Source organism: Pseudoliparis swirei, chromosome 4 (assembly GCF_029220125.1).
Source record: "Pseudoliparis swirei isolate HS2019 ecotype Mariana Trench chromosome 4, NWPU_hadal_v1, whole genome shotgun sequence".
Classification (NCBI taxonomy): domain Eukaryota; kingdom Metazoa; phylum Chordata; class Actinopteri; order Perciformes; family Liparidae; genus Pseudoliparis; species Pseudoliparis swirei.
This window is the reverse complement of record NC_079391.1, coordinates 3214037-3230572: the sequence shown is the minus strand read 5'-3', so window position 1 is coordinate 3230572 and position 16536 is coordinate 3214037. Positions and strand designations below refer to the sequence as shown.

The 16536-nt window shown below is 43.6% G+C and overlaps 1 protein-coding gene across 4 annotated transcripts in view; it reads right to left on the bottom strand.

The window, feature by feature from the left end:
* chd9 (chromodomain helicase DNA binding protein 9) overlaps positions 1–16536 on the bottom strand; it is an 88738-nt gene that overhangs the window by 46448 nt on the left and 25754 nt on the right. For 3 of the 4 annotated variants that reach the window (XM_056411977.1, XM_056411978.1, XM_056411980.1), the window contains one exon: positions 14077–14486. In XM_056411977.1, the coding sequence (XP_056267952.1) occupies positions 14077–14486 (410 nt within the window). Of the gene's footprint in view, positions 1–14076; positions 14487–16396; positions 16510–16536 lie in introns of those variants that run through there. The other variant, XM_056411979.1, reaches the window with a different exon arrangement.

The window sequence follows — 16536 nt, the reverse complement described above, 5'->3', positions numbered from 1 at the left end:
ATGTACTAAATGGCGTTAAGTTAACTGAGTAAATGGTCCTGTACTTGTGTCGCGCTTTAACACTACATGACTTCATTCACACACATCCATACGAGGGGCTAAGGTTCCACCTAAACATCAGCAGTAACTGTCGAGTCAAACATGATTTAGATTTTATTAAAAAAAGATTTAAAAACCAAGAAATAAATATATAAATGAAAGTCAATGTAAATTAATAAAGCAATTGGGTACATGGGATATGCTATAAATGACTTGAAGACTAAACCTACTCAATAAAAAGAGTAAAAAAGGAACAAGTTGTTGTGTCGTGAGTGGAATCCAGTTTAAATCTGTGTATAATGGATCAATTCCTCTCAAGTTGGGAAATTGCAACGGTCTAAAAAAATAGTAACTTGACAGTAACTAACATTCACAGGCATTCATACAACGTAGGCACAGCTACAGGAGATATTTTGGGGTTTAAGCATCTTGCCCAAGGACACATCGACATGGTCTAGTGGAGCCGGGGATCGAACCGTCAACCCTCTGCTCACCAGTCGCCCCCTAACCGAGTAGATCAGTGAAAAACGCCCCAACACACACGCCTATTCTCATATCATATTCCTTTATTTATGCGAGTGTAAAGTAGAAAACAGCAGATTCTCACAGCGACGCTCCGCTGAAGCCGTCCCCCACATTTCACAAACCCTCTAGACAATGACACTTTATGGTTGCCATGCAACATGCCCTCGGGGAGTGCAATGATGTCACTTCCTGTGAAAAACAACAACCGGGGCCACATGTCCACGGACACTATAAATGGTTAAAAAAAAAAAGGTGCAAAGTCAAGAGTGACACCATTTTTTAAAGAAATAAACCGGCTGTGCCGCCTAGAGGAATTGGACGAAAAAAAGCGTCGTCGTTCGTCGTCCGCCCCATTAAAGCCGACTGGGATTCAGGCCGAGCAGAACAACAGCTGCAGCTCGGCAGATAAAAGCACATATCAGGGCCGAAGCGTCTCTCGGATACCCATATGGAAAACATGTGAAACGAGACTCGAGGGCTGTGAAATCATCGGTTGAGCCAGAACATTGAAGGCGAGGTGGCTCCTGGGTACCGCCAAGAACTGTACATGTAATGTCAATAATGATATCCAGAATATAACAGAAGATAATCATCTTTAAAAAGGAGCTGGATACAGAGAATTTTGAGTTTTCTTGAAACATGACTCAAACGGATTAATCAATTATCAAAACGGTTGCCAATTAACAAACATTGGACAACTAATTGAATAATTGTTGCAGCTCTGAATGTGTATTTTATCCACAATAGAGGAACAAAAAAACGAGGCAAGCTCTCACCGTTGACATATCTTCAAGATTCAAGATTCAAGATTCAAGATGTTTTATTTGTCACATACACACACAGGGTGTGCAGTGAAATGAAAGTGGCAATGCTCAGCAGGAATGTGCAAGGGCAACAAGTACACACTATTTACAATAAAAAACAACACAATATTTACAGTAAGTGTGTGTGTGTGTGTGTGTGTGTGTGTGTGTGCCTAAGAGGGGCAGTTGTGTGGGTCTATGTGGGGGTCCTGGTGAGGTCGGAGTTCACAGTCCTGATGGCCTGAGGAAAGAAACTCCGTCTCAGTCTCTCTGTTCTTGCAGCGTGACTACGGAGGCGCCTGCCTGACCGCAGCAGCTGAAACAGTCTGTTGTTGGGGTGGTGAGGATCCTTCATGATCCTGCCGGCTCTGGTTCTGCACCTCCTGGTGTACAAGTCCTGCAGGGTGGGAGTGTAGTTCCAATAGTGCGTTCAGCCGAACGCACTACTCTCTGCAGAGCCTTCCTGTCCTGAGCGGAGCAGTTGCCAAACCAGGCTGTGATGCTTCCTGTCAGGACGCTCTCTACAGCTCCAGAGTAGAAGGACTGAAGGATCCTCTGGGAAACTTTAAATTTCCTCAGCTGCCTGAGGTGGTAGAGGCGCTGCCTTGCCTTTCTCACCAGAGTGTCTGTGTTTGTTGACCATGTCAGATCCTCGGTGATGTGGACTCCCAGGTATTTATACCCGCTCACCCTCTCCACAGTAGTCCCGTTAATCCCCAGTGGTGAGTACGTCCTCTGTTGGGGATTAACGGGACTACTGTGGAGAGGGTGAGCGGGTATAAATCTTTGAGACGATTATGTAGTTGAGTTATATATAAGATATTATTTCTATTGTTTGCTTCAATGATTTGTACATTTGTTTTGTTGATGTAATCTTAATATTTTTATCGTATAGAATTTATCCCGTTAATAACAACAACATGTAGAGTTCCTGGTAAAGTAGAGCAGGAATGTCGATTGTTACCTTCGCATTGAAAATGCGGAAGGTTATGTTTTGATCGCCGTGTATTTATTTATTTATGTATTTATTTGTATGCGTGTTACTCGCATAACACAAAAAGTATTAAACCGAATCGCATGAAATTCGGTGGGATGGTTGGTTATTATCCAGGGACCATTTGATTAGATTTTGGGATCAATCGGGTCAACGGTCAAGGTCATGAAAAGGTCAAAATCTTCTTTTTACCATAGCACGGTCAATTTGTATCCAATTGGCATGCAACTAATGCCAAAATGTTCATAATTCAATGCCCAAACTTGTGAAATGCGAAGGTATGCGCTCTACCGAGTGCCCGTTCTAGTTGTGAATGTGTTTCTTTTCATGAGCAAGAAAATGAGCTCAATATGATGAAACGTATATATATTCTCCACACAGTAAGTCACACGGTGTTCACACACTTGGTGCCGGTTACAGCCCGGTCCACCCTGCTGTGGCTGACACACAGGACCACCCAGGGTTCTCACTAGCCTGGATGTGAATGCGCTCAAATATGTTCTCAAATGACAGGGAGGACTTTTAAATTAAGCTCTCGCTGAGAAAAAGAGGTCTGAAAGCAGTCGGTTCTACTTCTCTGGGTCAGGGTGTCTCTGATGTGAACAACCGGCTCGGGAGTTAGAAGGATAATAAGGGGGAGGGAGGAGGAGGAGAATAGTTGGTGAAGGTGGGAGAAATGGAAGGAGGAGGAGGAGAATAGTTGGTGATGGTGGGAGAAATGGAAGAAGAAGGAGTTGGGAGAGATGGAAGAAGAAGAAGAAGTTGGGACAGATGGAATAAGAAGGAGGAGGTGGGAGAGAGGGAAGAAGAAGCAGCAGAAGAAGGGAGAAATGGAAGAAGAGGAGTTGGGAGAGATGGAAGAAGAAGAGTCGGTGAAGGTGGGAGAAATGGAAGGAGTTGGGAGAGAAGAAGAAGGAGTTGGGAGAGAAGAAGAAGAAATTGGGAGAGATGGAAGAAGAAAAATAAGGAGTTGGGAGAAATGGAAGAAGAAGAAGAAGATGGGAGAGATGGATGAAGAAGAAGAAGAGAGAGATGGAAGAAGAAGAGTTGGTGAAGGTGGGAGAAATGGAAGAAGGAGTTGGGAGAGAAGAAGAAGAAATTGGGAGAGATGGAAGAAGAAGAAGATGGGAGAGATGGATGAAGAAGAAGAAGGTGGTGGGAGAGATGGATGAAGAAGAAGAATAAGAAGGAGGTCGGAGAGATGGATGAATTAGAAGGAGTTGGAAGAGATGGAGAGATGGAAGAATAAGGAGGTGGGAGAGATGGAAGAAGAAGAAAAAGAACACAAACAAGAACTGTCCCCGCCGTGTACTTAAGACACATCTTGTGGTCAGCCAAATGAACAAGTGGAACTCAAACTGTAACTGTCAGTTTAAAAACCATTTAAGTCCAGGCTGATTGATGCTGAGGCTGATTGATGCCGAGGCTGATATAATACTGAGGCTGATTGATGCTGAGGCTGATTGATGCTGAGGCTGATATAATACTGAGGCTGATTGATGCTGAGGCTGATTTAATACTGAGGCTGATTGATGCTGAGGCTGATATAATACTGAGGCTGATTGAGGCTGAGGCTGATATAATACTGAGGCTGATTGAGGCTGAGGCTGATATAATACTGAGGCTGATTGATGCTGAGGCTGATTTAATACTGAGGCTGATATAATACTGAGGCTGATTGAGGCTGAGGCTGATATAATACTGAGGCTGATTGATGCTGATATAATACTGATTGATGCTGAGGCTGATTTAATACTGAGGCTGATTGATGCTGAGGCTGATCGATGCTGGAGAAACACATTCAAGGCCTTAAATGTCTTGCGATACGCTTTGACAAAGAAATACACGTTCACTTTAATGTTATTCAACATTTGACTCGTGCACAACATTATGGAGTATAACAATAAAGCTAATCTTCTTGACAGGCTGGATATCGTACGCATGACTGCTTTAAAATAATTTAGTAAAAGCCCCAACATTTGGAAGGAAGCTTCGCGACATCTGCCGCGTTGCTTTAGTAAAAGAGGAATAGATCCGTTACCAGCAGAGACGGTGTTAAAATAAACATTGCGGAAAAACATTTATTTAAAAATGCGAAAAAAGGTATGCAATATCCAGTTTAGTTTAGTGGATTTCTTTGTGGCTCAGTATTTGGATAATCGAAACGTAAATATTTATGGCCAAGGTTGTCCATGGTTACTTGTTGTGATGATTACTTTGTTTATTCTTCCTGACTTTAGCGAGCAATGACATTTTTCCTCTACAATTAAAACACTAAACACAAGCAGACGGTGACAACACACACACACACCGGCGTGTGTGGGAAGCTGCCCTCGATTCCCATGTAATCATTGTCATACCAAGAAGTGACAAACAGTTTGAAATCCATTTCGCATGTTCATTTTCATGCCGTTATTTTTAATTATTTGTCCCGACACAAACACAAATCGCCGTCGCTCACGGACGCCGTTGGCGCACGAGGTCCATCGTCTCCGCCGTGGCTTCGTCGACATGCGTTACGACCTAAATGGCGCCGGCTGCCCTTAATGCGTGTTTTCTAATGGAAATGAAAGATATGCGTTTGCCTCCCCGCCAACACTTTAAAAAGGAGGCCATCTTTCAGACGTAATCTTGCGTCGCTAATTAGACTTCAGCAGGCCCCGATCCGGAGAGCGATAAAAGGCTCGTTGCCGTTAGAGGCTCGCATGGCTCCCATCCTGCTATTGTGCTAAATAACCTCCATGCCTTGCCCCCCCCCTAGTGTTGTCCTGCCCTACTTGGCATGCCGCCAGGAGGAGTGTGTGCGCGTGAGGATTTGATTATAATATAGTCAAGATATGTTGGAGCCATGCAGGCTGCAATGTGGCAGCATCTCAGGGACCTTCCTCGCCCTTCAGTGCGGCCGCCTCAGAAAATTCTGATTGTACGAGTGACAGAATTCTTTAAAACTGCTGTTAAGTGTGCGTGTGTGTCAGTGTGTGTCCGTGTGTGTCCGTGTGTGTCCGTGTGTGTCCGTGTGCATGTGCGTCTCTCATCCCGAGGGGCTTATCGAGACAGTCGTGCCGGTCCTCAACAGGAAATCCTCCTTCTTATGAACGAAGGGCTATAATTTCACACAACTGGAAACGGGAGTAACAGGAACCAGCAAGCCTCTCAAAAAGAGAGACGCCGCATCGGGACGGCGCACACGGCCACGCGGGGGATTTCGGCTTTAAATCGGCAAACGTGTTTTAAATGTGCAGCTCTCACAGACACACAACAAGAATACTTATGACGTTCAACACAGACCCACAAACATGTTTCTGTGTCACACACACATGCACTCTTCAAGGGATTAGCCAGGAAAACACTCAATTAAAAAAAGGGAAAAACACAGCTTTAGCTCTTCCTAATGAATAAGTGAGGCAAAAGAGATTCAGACGGCGAGTAGGCGAGCCCTGGAATACGAGCGGCTATACGCTGCTGCGTGTATACGCTAGACGTAAACCTCCATTTTCTATCATGTAATTGATCTCACGAGCACCATTTTGTTTGATATTTTCCCGCTGCCTTGTTGCATCAGCATATTTAGAACACGCCTGCTCACAGGGAACACGTTGCATGCACGGCTTTTTAAGCACGCCGGAAGAAATGTATATTAGGCGAAGGAGGGTAAGGGGGAGGGGAGGAGAAACAAACACAAAAAAGGGGGGGAATGGGCGGCAAAGTGCTTTCATCGGATGATTATAGGAGATTATTTTTCAGCAGGTCGGCTGCAAAGAAAATTCCAGCACAGACAGAGCCGTGAAGCCCGGTAACTAACCGGAGGGTAGATTTTGTGAATAGTCTGATACACATATACCTGTTAGAGGTCAAATATAAAATATGAATACTAAACTCTACAGAAATATCTCTTCTGAAAATGAATCTCTCCTCTCAATGCATTAGATATAGAGATGCATACCCAAAAACACTGAGGTTATATGAATGAATTCCAGTCATTCAATGAGGCCTTTAAATAAAAAAGTCAAGAGTCTGACAAATGGAAAACACATTAACTCTTATTCCTTAACCCTTGTGTTGCCTTCGGGTCAATTTGACCCGATTCAATGTCGGTGTTCTTTCGGGAATCAACAAACAAACATAAAGTACCTCACACTTAAACTTGGAAAACAATATTAATTCTAATAATTTTCTGGAGATTTTAATAGCTGGGGTCATATTGACCTCAAGGGTAAAATATGTTAGTAAATATAAAGGTAACAGGAGGGTTAAACATAGAATTGGGTCATATTGACCCGAAGGCGACAGGAGGGTTAAGATGCAAAGTAAAAAGCAGCCACAACACATGAGCTTCTTCATCTATGTCAACATGTTTTTATGTATAAAAGAAAAGCCACAAATACTGTAAATGAGTGAATAACAGATGATTAGTGATTCTCCAGGGTTTTATTTTTTACAGTTTGTGTTGATAGAGAACGTTATTAACCCTTGTGTTGCCTTAGGGTCATTTTGACCCGAATCAATATTACACCCTCCCCCCGCTTTAGGATTAATTTGACCCCATTCAATGTTTAATGTCGGTGTTCTTTCGGTAGTCAACAAACAAACATAAAGTGCCTCACACTTAAACTTGGAAAACAATATTAATTCTAATAATTTTCTGGAGGTTTTAATTGCTGGCGTCAAATTGAACCCAAAGGGTAAAATATGTTAGTAAATATAAAGGTAACAGGAGGGTGAAACATTGAATCGGGTCAAAATGACCCAAAGGCGGGGGGAGGGTGTAATATTGATTCGGGTCAAAATGACCCTAAGGCAACACAAGGGTTAACACAAAATAAACCCCATTTAGAGCGGTTTCAAGTCCAAAGTAGCTTTTTTGTAATGAGTTATCCGTTGAGACTTTGGTAATGGACGTTTCTTATGTGGTTGTATTTTCCTCACACACCCTCAGATATGAAAGCACTTCAAAAGACAAATTTTTCTTGGATATGCGTCATGTTGCTAGTCCACCTGCCACAGCGGCTGCTGCGTCCATATTCTACATCAGCTGCTTTCATTTATGTTTCTCATCAGTTGAATTTCCATGTGATGATGTGACCCCTCCCCCCTCCCCCAGCAGCTGGTAGGTAAACTAGCAAAGTAATCCAGAAGGCACTTACTAGTATTTAGGGCTGCAACTAACGATTAATTTAATAATCGATTAATTCGTCGATTATTTTTTCCGATTAATCGGATTAAAAAAATTCCCAAAAAATTAATTTCTTAGCCTTTATTCGTGGAAAATATTTTAATAATCAATTTTTATCCACTCGTTTTTGCAGCCCTACTATCAATTAAATGGAATTGAGGACACACACACACACCTATACATATGCACACACACACACAGACACACACACACACACACAGACACACACGCACACAGACAGAGAGAGACACACACACACACACACACACACACACACACAGAGAGACAAAAAAACACACAGAGAGAGAGAGACACACACCCCCAGAGACACAAACACACAGGGAGAGAGACACACACACCCCCAGAGACACAAACACACAGGGAGAGAGACACACACACCCCCAGAGACAAAAACACACAGAGAGACACACACACCCCCAGAGACAAAAACACACACCCCCAGAGACACAAACACACAGGGAGAGAGACACACACACACACACACACACCCCCAGAGACACAAACACACAGGGAGAGAGAGACACACACACCCCCCCAGAGACACAAACACACAGGGAGAGAGAGACACACACACCCCCAGAGACACAAACACACACACCCCCAGAGACACAAACACACAGGGAGAGAGACACACACACACCCCCACCCCCAGAGACACAAACACACAGGGAGAGAGACACACACACACACACACACCCCAGAGACACAAACACACACACACCCAGAGTCACAAACACACACACACCCCCAGACACAAACACACAGAGAGAGAGACACACACACACCCCGAGACAAAAACACACAGGGAGAGAGACACACACACACACCCCCAGAGACACAAACAAACAGAGAGAGAGACACACACCCCCAGAGACAAAAACACACACACACACACCCCCAGAGACACAAACACTCAGAGAGAGAGACACACACACCCCCAGAGACACAAACACACAGAGAGAGAGACACACACACCCCCAGAGACACAAACACACAGAGAGAGAGAGACACACACCACCCCAGAGACACACACACACACACAGAGAGAGAGAGACACACACACACACCCCCAGAGACAAACACACAGAGAGAGAGACACACACCCAGAGACACAAACACACACACACACACACACCCCCAGAGACACAAACACACACACACAGAGACACACACACAGACCTCAACCTGTGAAGAAGCGCAAACGCTGCTTTAAAAATAACATTTACGGGCATCACGGTTTGTAAAAACAAGTCTCATAACATCTTCCCCTTTTGGCTGAAGTGAGCGACTGTTACTCGTTCCGCCTGTTCCTCTGGTGTTATATTATGGCCTGTTTGTCCTGCTAAAGCGCCCTCCTGTCTCACACCGGTTTTCTTTATTTATTTAAAAAGTGACTTTTTACCGGTGTTACAACGGTTACATCTGCCTTGACGAAAGTCCAAAAGCTAGTGTGTTAAAAAAACAAAAGATTCAGTCGAGTCATCCGGCGCTCGGGCCAACGAGGAGGAACGTCGTCGTTCTTTGTTGACGTTACAGCGAGCTGGAGACGGACCGCCGGCTCTTCATGCCTCAGCAGACCGGACGGGCTGAATGCGTTACTGTCCTTTAGAGGCAGACTGGAGGAGGAGGTCTTGGTTGTCGTTTGTAAACACAACATTCACAGGCACCTCCTCCAGCGGGGGGGGGTTGAGATGCTCGCCAGCAGCTGAAAGCCGACCCGAGAGTCACTCTTCACCGCTCGCCGTTGGGACGAGCTTTGTCCACGAGCCGTTGAGCCTCGCGATGTTTTCGGCGCTGCGTCCAGCGGGTTCATTTTTCTTAAAAGGTTCATCTTGGAATGCTTACGATCTGGCACCCGGGAGCTACGTTTTCATAGATTTTGACACCAAGAAACTTTACAAATGGCAAAAAAGAAAGAAAAGGAGACAATACACTGCACCCTCATCGTATTTTAAAACTCAAAGAACTGATAGCACTTCCTGCTTTTACATAGAAAATGAAAGAAATGGAGGCAGGTTGCCAAAATGTTTTAATGTTTCTCAAATTAAATGTATTTATTTTTATTCTACTAGAACTACAATACAATAGTATTCTATATAATATACAGAAAGACTGAAAAGGTATAGGTAGAAGCAAAAAATGCTTATATATTCCAATCCTAAATTAATATAAAATAAATCAGTCTTTTAATTTGTACTTTCGTTTAACTCGTCTTGTTCTGTGTTTAATTATTTGTAACTATGTGTATCTTATGTTTTTTGTTTGCAACTATGTGTTTCTTATGTTTGTTACTATGTGTTTATGTTTAGTTTTTTTGCAACTACGTGTTTTTTTGTTTGCCACTACGTGTTTCTTGTGTTTTTTTGTTTGCCACTACGTGTTTCTTGTGTTTTTTTGTTTGCCACTAAGTGATTCTTGTGTTTTTTTGTTTGTAACTGTTTCTTATGTTGTTTCCTGTCTTGTTCAGGTCACCCTCGAAAAAGGGATTTTTAATATCAATGGGTTTCACCTGGTTAAATAAAGGTTTAAAAAAAAAAATACCGGCAGAGGTCTGTAAAACAAACCCTGCAACATACCTCTAGTGCAGGGGTCAGGAACCTTTTTGACTGGGAGAGCCATAAAAGCCAAATATTTCTAAATCTATTTCATTGAGAGCCATATAGTATTTTTAACGTAGAGAAGTGTTAACACGTAGAGACGGAGTGACATGCTGCTGTGTAGAGACGTTTAGTTTAATAAAAGAACAAAGATGTCTTTAAGAAAAGGACCGTAAATTACTTCTGCTGTAATCTGGCGCGATAGAGAAAATTACAGGGGGGCGGGCGGATATTTTTTATTTTTTTTAACTCAAAATAGTCTGGGAGCCATATATGCCGTCACCGGAAGAGCCATAGGTTCGCGACCCCTGCTCTCGTGGGTCATAGGTAATGATTGACAGGGATTATTTTTGTACGAGTCTATACGTTGGTTTTCAGAAAAAGCCTACTCAAAATCCTCCGCAGCTCTTTAGAAAAGCTCTTTGAACATTTAACAGCTATGAATCTTTACGCCTCACACGAGGTGTTCACACACTCCCACAAGCCTCTTCTCGTATCCAGAGTTATACATCGGTGTCACATTTGCGCCAAGGACCCATATATCTGAACTACTTTTCTCAATTAAAAAAAGGGAGAGGGACCAAGTCGGTGCGACAAGATACTGGAAAAAACGATCAGTGCAGCCACATCCTAAAAGTACTGCGAAAAAGACTCTGTATCGCACGTATTATGTAACCACTGGGTATGAAGTCACAGCATCGATGAATTCAGATGTCAAGAAGCAGGACCAACTACAGGGTCACATTTAGATGTTCCCCGATTCATTTGGCCAAACTCAAGCGGGACTCAGAGGCTCAGACAAGATACCATACCTGCCCTGTATTCTTTGAAATATTAGGCACCATGGCAGAATTGGAGGTAGCTTTAAAAGCCTTGTAAAGTGATCCAGCCAATTTTACTACATGCAAACCCCTGATATATTGTTTCGAGGAGGCGCGTCTATAACTGTGAGTATATCGCAATCAACACACTGAAAGTACAGCGTGAATAACAAATGTTTCACATGTTCAAATGCACACTTTAGATGGCATTATGGCATTAAAAAACTGAAATTTGACTGTGTAGTGAAACTTAGAACTGGTTTATAAACTTATGTTCAGAAAGAAAGCCAACACACACATATACAAGGTCATGCGTCAATAAAAGGATAAGATTATAAAAAGGTAGCCCGTCATCTATGGAGGACTCAAAATGACTTAAGTATAAAGAAATAAATAAATGCATGAATAAATATAGGAATAAATAAATAAATGCTTAAATAAATGTATAAAACAAAAAAAAGCTTAAATAAATGTATGAATAAATAAATAAAGGAATGAATAAATATAAGTTATAAATCAACAAGACATCATTAAATAAATATATTTCTACATTTCCGCCCCAGCTCATTTGAATATACGGACACGTAAATGTCACACATAAATAAAAGAAATACGCGTGGACACATAAATAGAGATATAAATACAGAAATACATTTATTTAATGATGTCCTGTTGAGTTATAACTTATATTTATTAATTTCTGTATTTATACATTTATTCTTGTATTTATTTACTTATACATTTATTTAAGCATTTATTTATTTATTCCTGTATTTATTTATTTTTTCATACATTTATTTAAGCATTTATTTATTTATTCATGCATTTATTTATACTTAAGTCATTTTAAGTCCTCCATAGTCGTCTGATGAGAGTCGAAGGAATAGGAATTTGACATTTAAAAAATGGCTGAAGCGCATGACGTAATGAATGTTATTTGAAGCCAGACACGATATTTGGCTCCCTGAGCAGGTTATGTTGCATGCGCACCCTAATCTGATGCTTTTCCCGCATGTAGGCCAAGTACGGTTACACTGAATAAAAATGGGTTAGACAGCTCGTCACCGCGCGACAAACGAAGCCGTAATCGGCGACGCATGTGACTGACAAAATGCAGTCGTCATCTGCCCTTCAGGACCGGGTCTCGGGTCGCATTTGACTAAAAGAGGAGCTTCGTCACCATGACAGCAAGGTGGTTAGATAGGGAAACAAGGATTCGGGTGTGCAGAGGTTACGCAACCAACAGTGTTTTGTCTCAAAAGTTAATTTACACGACCAAACAAAGCTTTTTATTTTTTACGATCAAAACCGAGCGCGTTGATGTGGATGGCGGAACTGTATCTGTATGCTCCTCCGTCATCTCACCATCTTCTTAGTTTCTCATTATCACAAACACACGGCAAAATCCATCGTCCGCGACAGCTTTTCTCCCTCCGCCTAGCTCATCCGATTATGACTCAACATGGCTGCCAGCGTGGCGCCATCAATCGCGACTGACTGGTCGACATTGATATCTGGCTGGCAGCACAATCTGACATTACCGTATCCAAACATTCCCCCTTTCTCCTCCAGCATCCTGCCTCCCCTCACATCTGCACCAGCTGATATTCCAATCGCTCGTGTTGGGTGTGGCTTACAGCAACACGCTGCTCACGGCCGTTAAACAGGGGGATGGGAGGCAGATCCTGGTGTCTGTACATCAGACGCCACTTTGCTGGAAATGCTCCGCGGCACCGTCTCGTACGTAAAGGCAGCCTTTGTTTGCTCCTCTCGTGTCTGTGCTCACGACCGGTTTATTGTTACGGCGCGCAGTAAATTCAGATGAACTTTGAGATTTCAAAAAGGCAGAAAACGCACGCTGGAAAAACAACGTACCAGCAAGAATCTGACGGGACGCAAGCAGGTTTGAATCCGTAAGAATAGGGAATAACAGGACGGGGAGCAGGTGTAAAGGGATCAATCCAAACAGTGAAATGTATGCGTCGTTTTCGTACGAGTGTCCTCCTAATAAGAAGATTTCATTCTCTGCTCAACCCCAAAAGACTCCGACGCTACTAAAGAGATTCATTGCGTATTAACAGTATAGTTCAGATTTATAGTGCCATCAATAGTTCATGGCCTAGTGATTCAGCAACTCTCCAGATATGAATTAACAGCAGCAGCATTGGCCTCTGAAGATAGATATAAAAAAAACACCAATATCATCCCATCTTATGTGACCAAAAATCTGAAATGTCCCCCTTCGGCTTTTAAAATCAGGTTTCTTCAGTATTTTTCCCCCAAATCGGAGCGAGTTGACAGCATCGTGTTAGCGTGGCGATGTGGTCTTGCCAGTACTCTGTAACATTCAGTGCTAGGTAAGAGGATCTGAAGGGACCTGGATGTCCTCACAGAAGGGAAAGTCTTCAGTGGAGAAGCAGACTTGTGCTCGTTGAATTATATTGATTATTTGATGTTGAGAAGTGAATCAGCCTTTATTCACAGTGATATAAATATCACTTGTAAATTGTAGACCTGCATTTGGTGTCCCATTTGTTCATTCTATGATTTACCATAATATATAGAAAAATAACATGTTTGATTACGACAAAGGTGCATAAAGCCCCCTCAAGTCAGTCAGGGCGTTTACATTAATGCTGTTGGATTTGTCACCTCATTGAGGCTCATTAAGTGTTTTAAGGACATTCTACAATACTTTGAGTCGGACCTTCTCGTCTGTAACGACAGGATTATTACGTTCGCATTCGAGAATGCGGAGGGTTATGTTTTGATCGCTGTGTATTTATTTATTTGTATGCGTGTTATTCGCATAACTCAAAAAGCATTAAACCGAATCGCATGAAATTTGGTGGGATGATTGCTTATTATCCGGGGACCATTTGATTAGATTTTGGGATCGATCGAGTCAAAGGTCAAGGTCATGAAAGGGTCAAAATCTTCTTTTTACCATAGCGCGGTCAATTTCTATCCAATTGGCATGCAACTAATGCCAAAATGTTCATAATTCAATGCCCAATCTTGTGATATGCGAAGGTATGCGCTCTACCGAGTGCCCGTTCTAGTTTTAACAAGTGATGGTGCGTCGACGGCTGTGACTACGTACCCGATCTTTGTCTTCTTATTGGGCTTGGAGGAGGGTATAATACAGGCCTTCCTACAGCCCTTCCCTTTCGTCCGTGCCTTGCCCTTTCCCTTGTGCTCTCGTTTCCGGTGCTTGTACTGCGACGACGAGCTGGGGAAACTCTCCGGACTCATAACTCTCGGGATGTTCTTTTCCCCGCGCTGCCGGGCCTTGGCGATAGCCTCCGATATTATCCGATTGGCCTTCTCCTGCTTGTCCTGCGTGGCCACCTCCATCTGATGCTGCGTCCTCCGCGGCGTCCTCTTCGTCTCCGACGAGGAGCTCGACGAGGACGGAGACGACGAGGAAGAGGAGGACGACGACGAGCTGCTCTTCACTGGGGGGCTGAGGACCCGGACCTGGCTACCGGGACCATTAGCGTTCTTTCGAGGCTGAGGAAAAGAGAAATAAAAAAAGTTTAGAATTATGATCGGCATCGAGGCGAATATTACAGGCACGATGTCGTCTACAGGAACCCTGGTGCAAGAGAAGGAACAGGTGGCACAAAGACCTATGAAGTTGACCCCTGACCTTTGGAGCAGGGCTGGTGGACTGAAGCTGATGTAGCACAAAGGCAAGGTTTAGCCAATTTCTCTCACAGAGAAAACTAAACTCAAATTGTGCAATCAGGCGCCGACATGTGCAGGTATAAATCCTCGACCATGCATTTCTCCACATCGAGAAAACGCCAGTCAAGTCGTATATATTCATATAGCACAATCAAAAAAAAGAAGATATGCTCCAATGTTTTGAAACATACAAGTAATATTAGAATAAAAAGCTGTAAATAATGAGGTTTCTATTTATGGTAGGTGTATGTACGAATGCGTGAGGCCCTTATAGAGTCACACAGCTAATAGGTCAGCAACACAAGCACACCTTTACAGTTACGCAACCATCACTCTGATAAACACAACCTCCTGGACACCGTGTGAACCTCTCAGACAGCAGAGCGTTGCTGACCCCATCTCATCGGGGGGGGTCTCGCTCCACATGATGCTCACTCCAGCTCTCGGCCTCCTCTGTAATCCTAGCAGCTCGAGACGGGCCAGTGCCTCCTCCCATTCATATCAGATGGAGGAGAACAATGTGACATGAAAACTCTCAAGAGCCCGATGCAAATTAAGTTGCGTCGAGTAAAAAATAAAAATAAAAAAAAGGTAAAAGGGCTCGGCACGTTATCCAGCCCGGCGCATGTGAATAAGAGATGGTGTGACTGCGGTTGTGCCGACAAAAGAGCCTTGTGGTGGGCCTTGAGCCCAGCGGAGAGGAAACCCATAAATGGATGACCTAATGTAAAAATGTGCGCATGTCTACATAGCTCAGGCGCAGCCCGGGTAGCTCTTTTCTTTTTTTTCTTCTTGCTGCTCGCTAAATAAAGAGAATTAGCTTGAACCTCGCCAACAAAGTGGGGGGAGGGAGTTGAATAACTAGCAGTTCATTTGGAAGGGGAGAGCAACACACACACACACACACACACGTATACATACACACAAGAGCTGCATTATGATGTTCACGTGTGCAACGCTGCTGAGGCTATTAGGAAGAAATTTACTGGATCCTGCTGGAATGTTCTCATTCAAGTTAGTGGTTTAAAAAAAAAAAAAAAAGGAAAGAAAGGGGGGGAGGGGTTGAAAGTAAAGCTCAAGAGCGGAAGAACATAATGGCACATGAAAGAAGCAGCCAGGAGGAAAATATAAGAAAACTGTGGGATGGAGAAAGAGAGAGAGAGATAGAGAGATAATATAAAATGCAGCAAAACTGGGAGCACTGCATCTGTGTAATACATCTATAAATAACTGAAATTACAGCCTGCCAGCACTGCAGTGATTTCAATCTCTCGAGCAGCACGTCGTCCCCCGGCGGGGACCATTACGGCCAATGAATTAAATGGAGAAGAAGAAAAAAAGGGAGAGTAAGCTCCATTCGGGCCAGCTTTCCCCTCACCTCCTTTCATTTCCACATGTAGTGAGTGACAGGTTCCACTCATGGGAGTGCACGCACACTCATGCACGCGCGCGCACACACACACACACACATATATATACACGCACACGCACAGGGTGGGAGACGTGTGGTATAAACATAAAGCTGTAGATCTAGGGAGCCCTGGTGAGGTATAACACACAGAGGAGGGGGAGACAAATAAAAGCAGCAACGAGTTCAAGATGGCGGCGGTGCAGCACGAGCCAGTAGCAGAGGAGGTTGTTCAGTTCCTGCCGGGGCCCTCCTCCTCCTCCTCCTCCTCTCTCCCCCCTCCTCCTCCTCTCGTCCCTCCTCTCTCTCCGAGCAGCTCACTTACCCTTCCTCTTGGCCTCTTCACCGTAGACATGGTCGGGTTTTTCTCTTCCTCTTTCCTCCCCCTCTCCAGCCGGCTAACAAAAGCCTTGCCCTTTCGCCGGGTTTTTACTCTCTCCGTCGCTTCCTCGGTCAAACACAAAC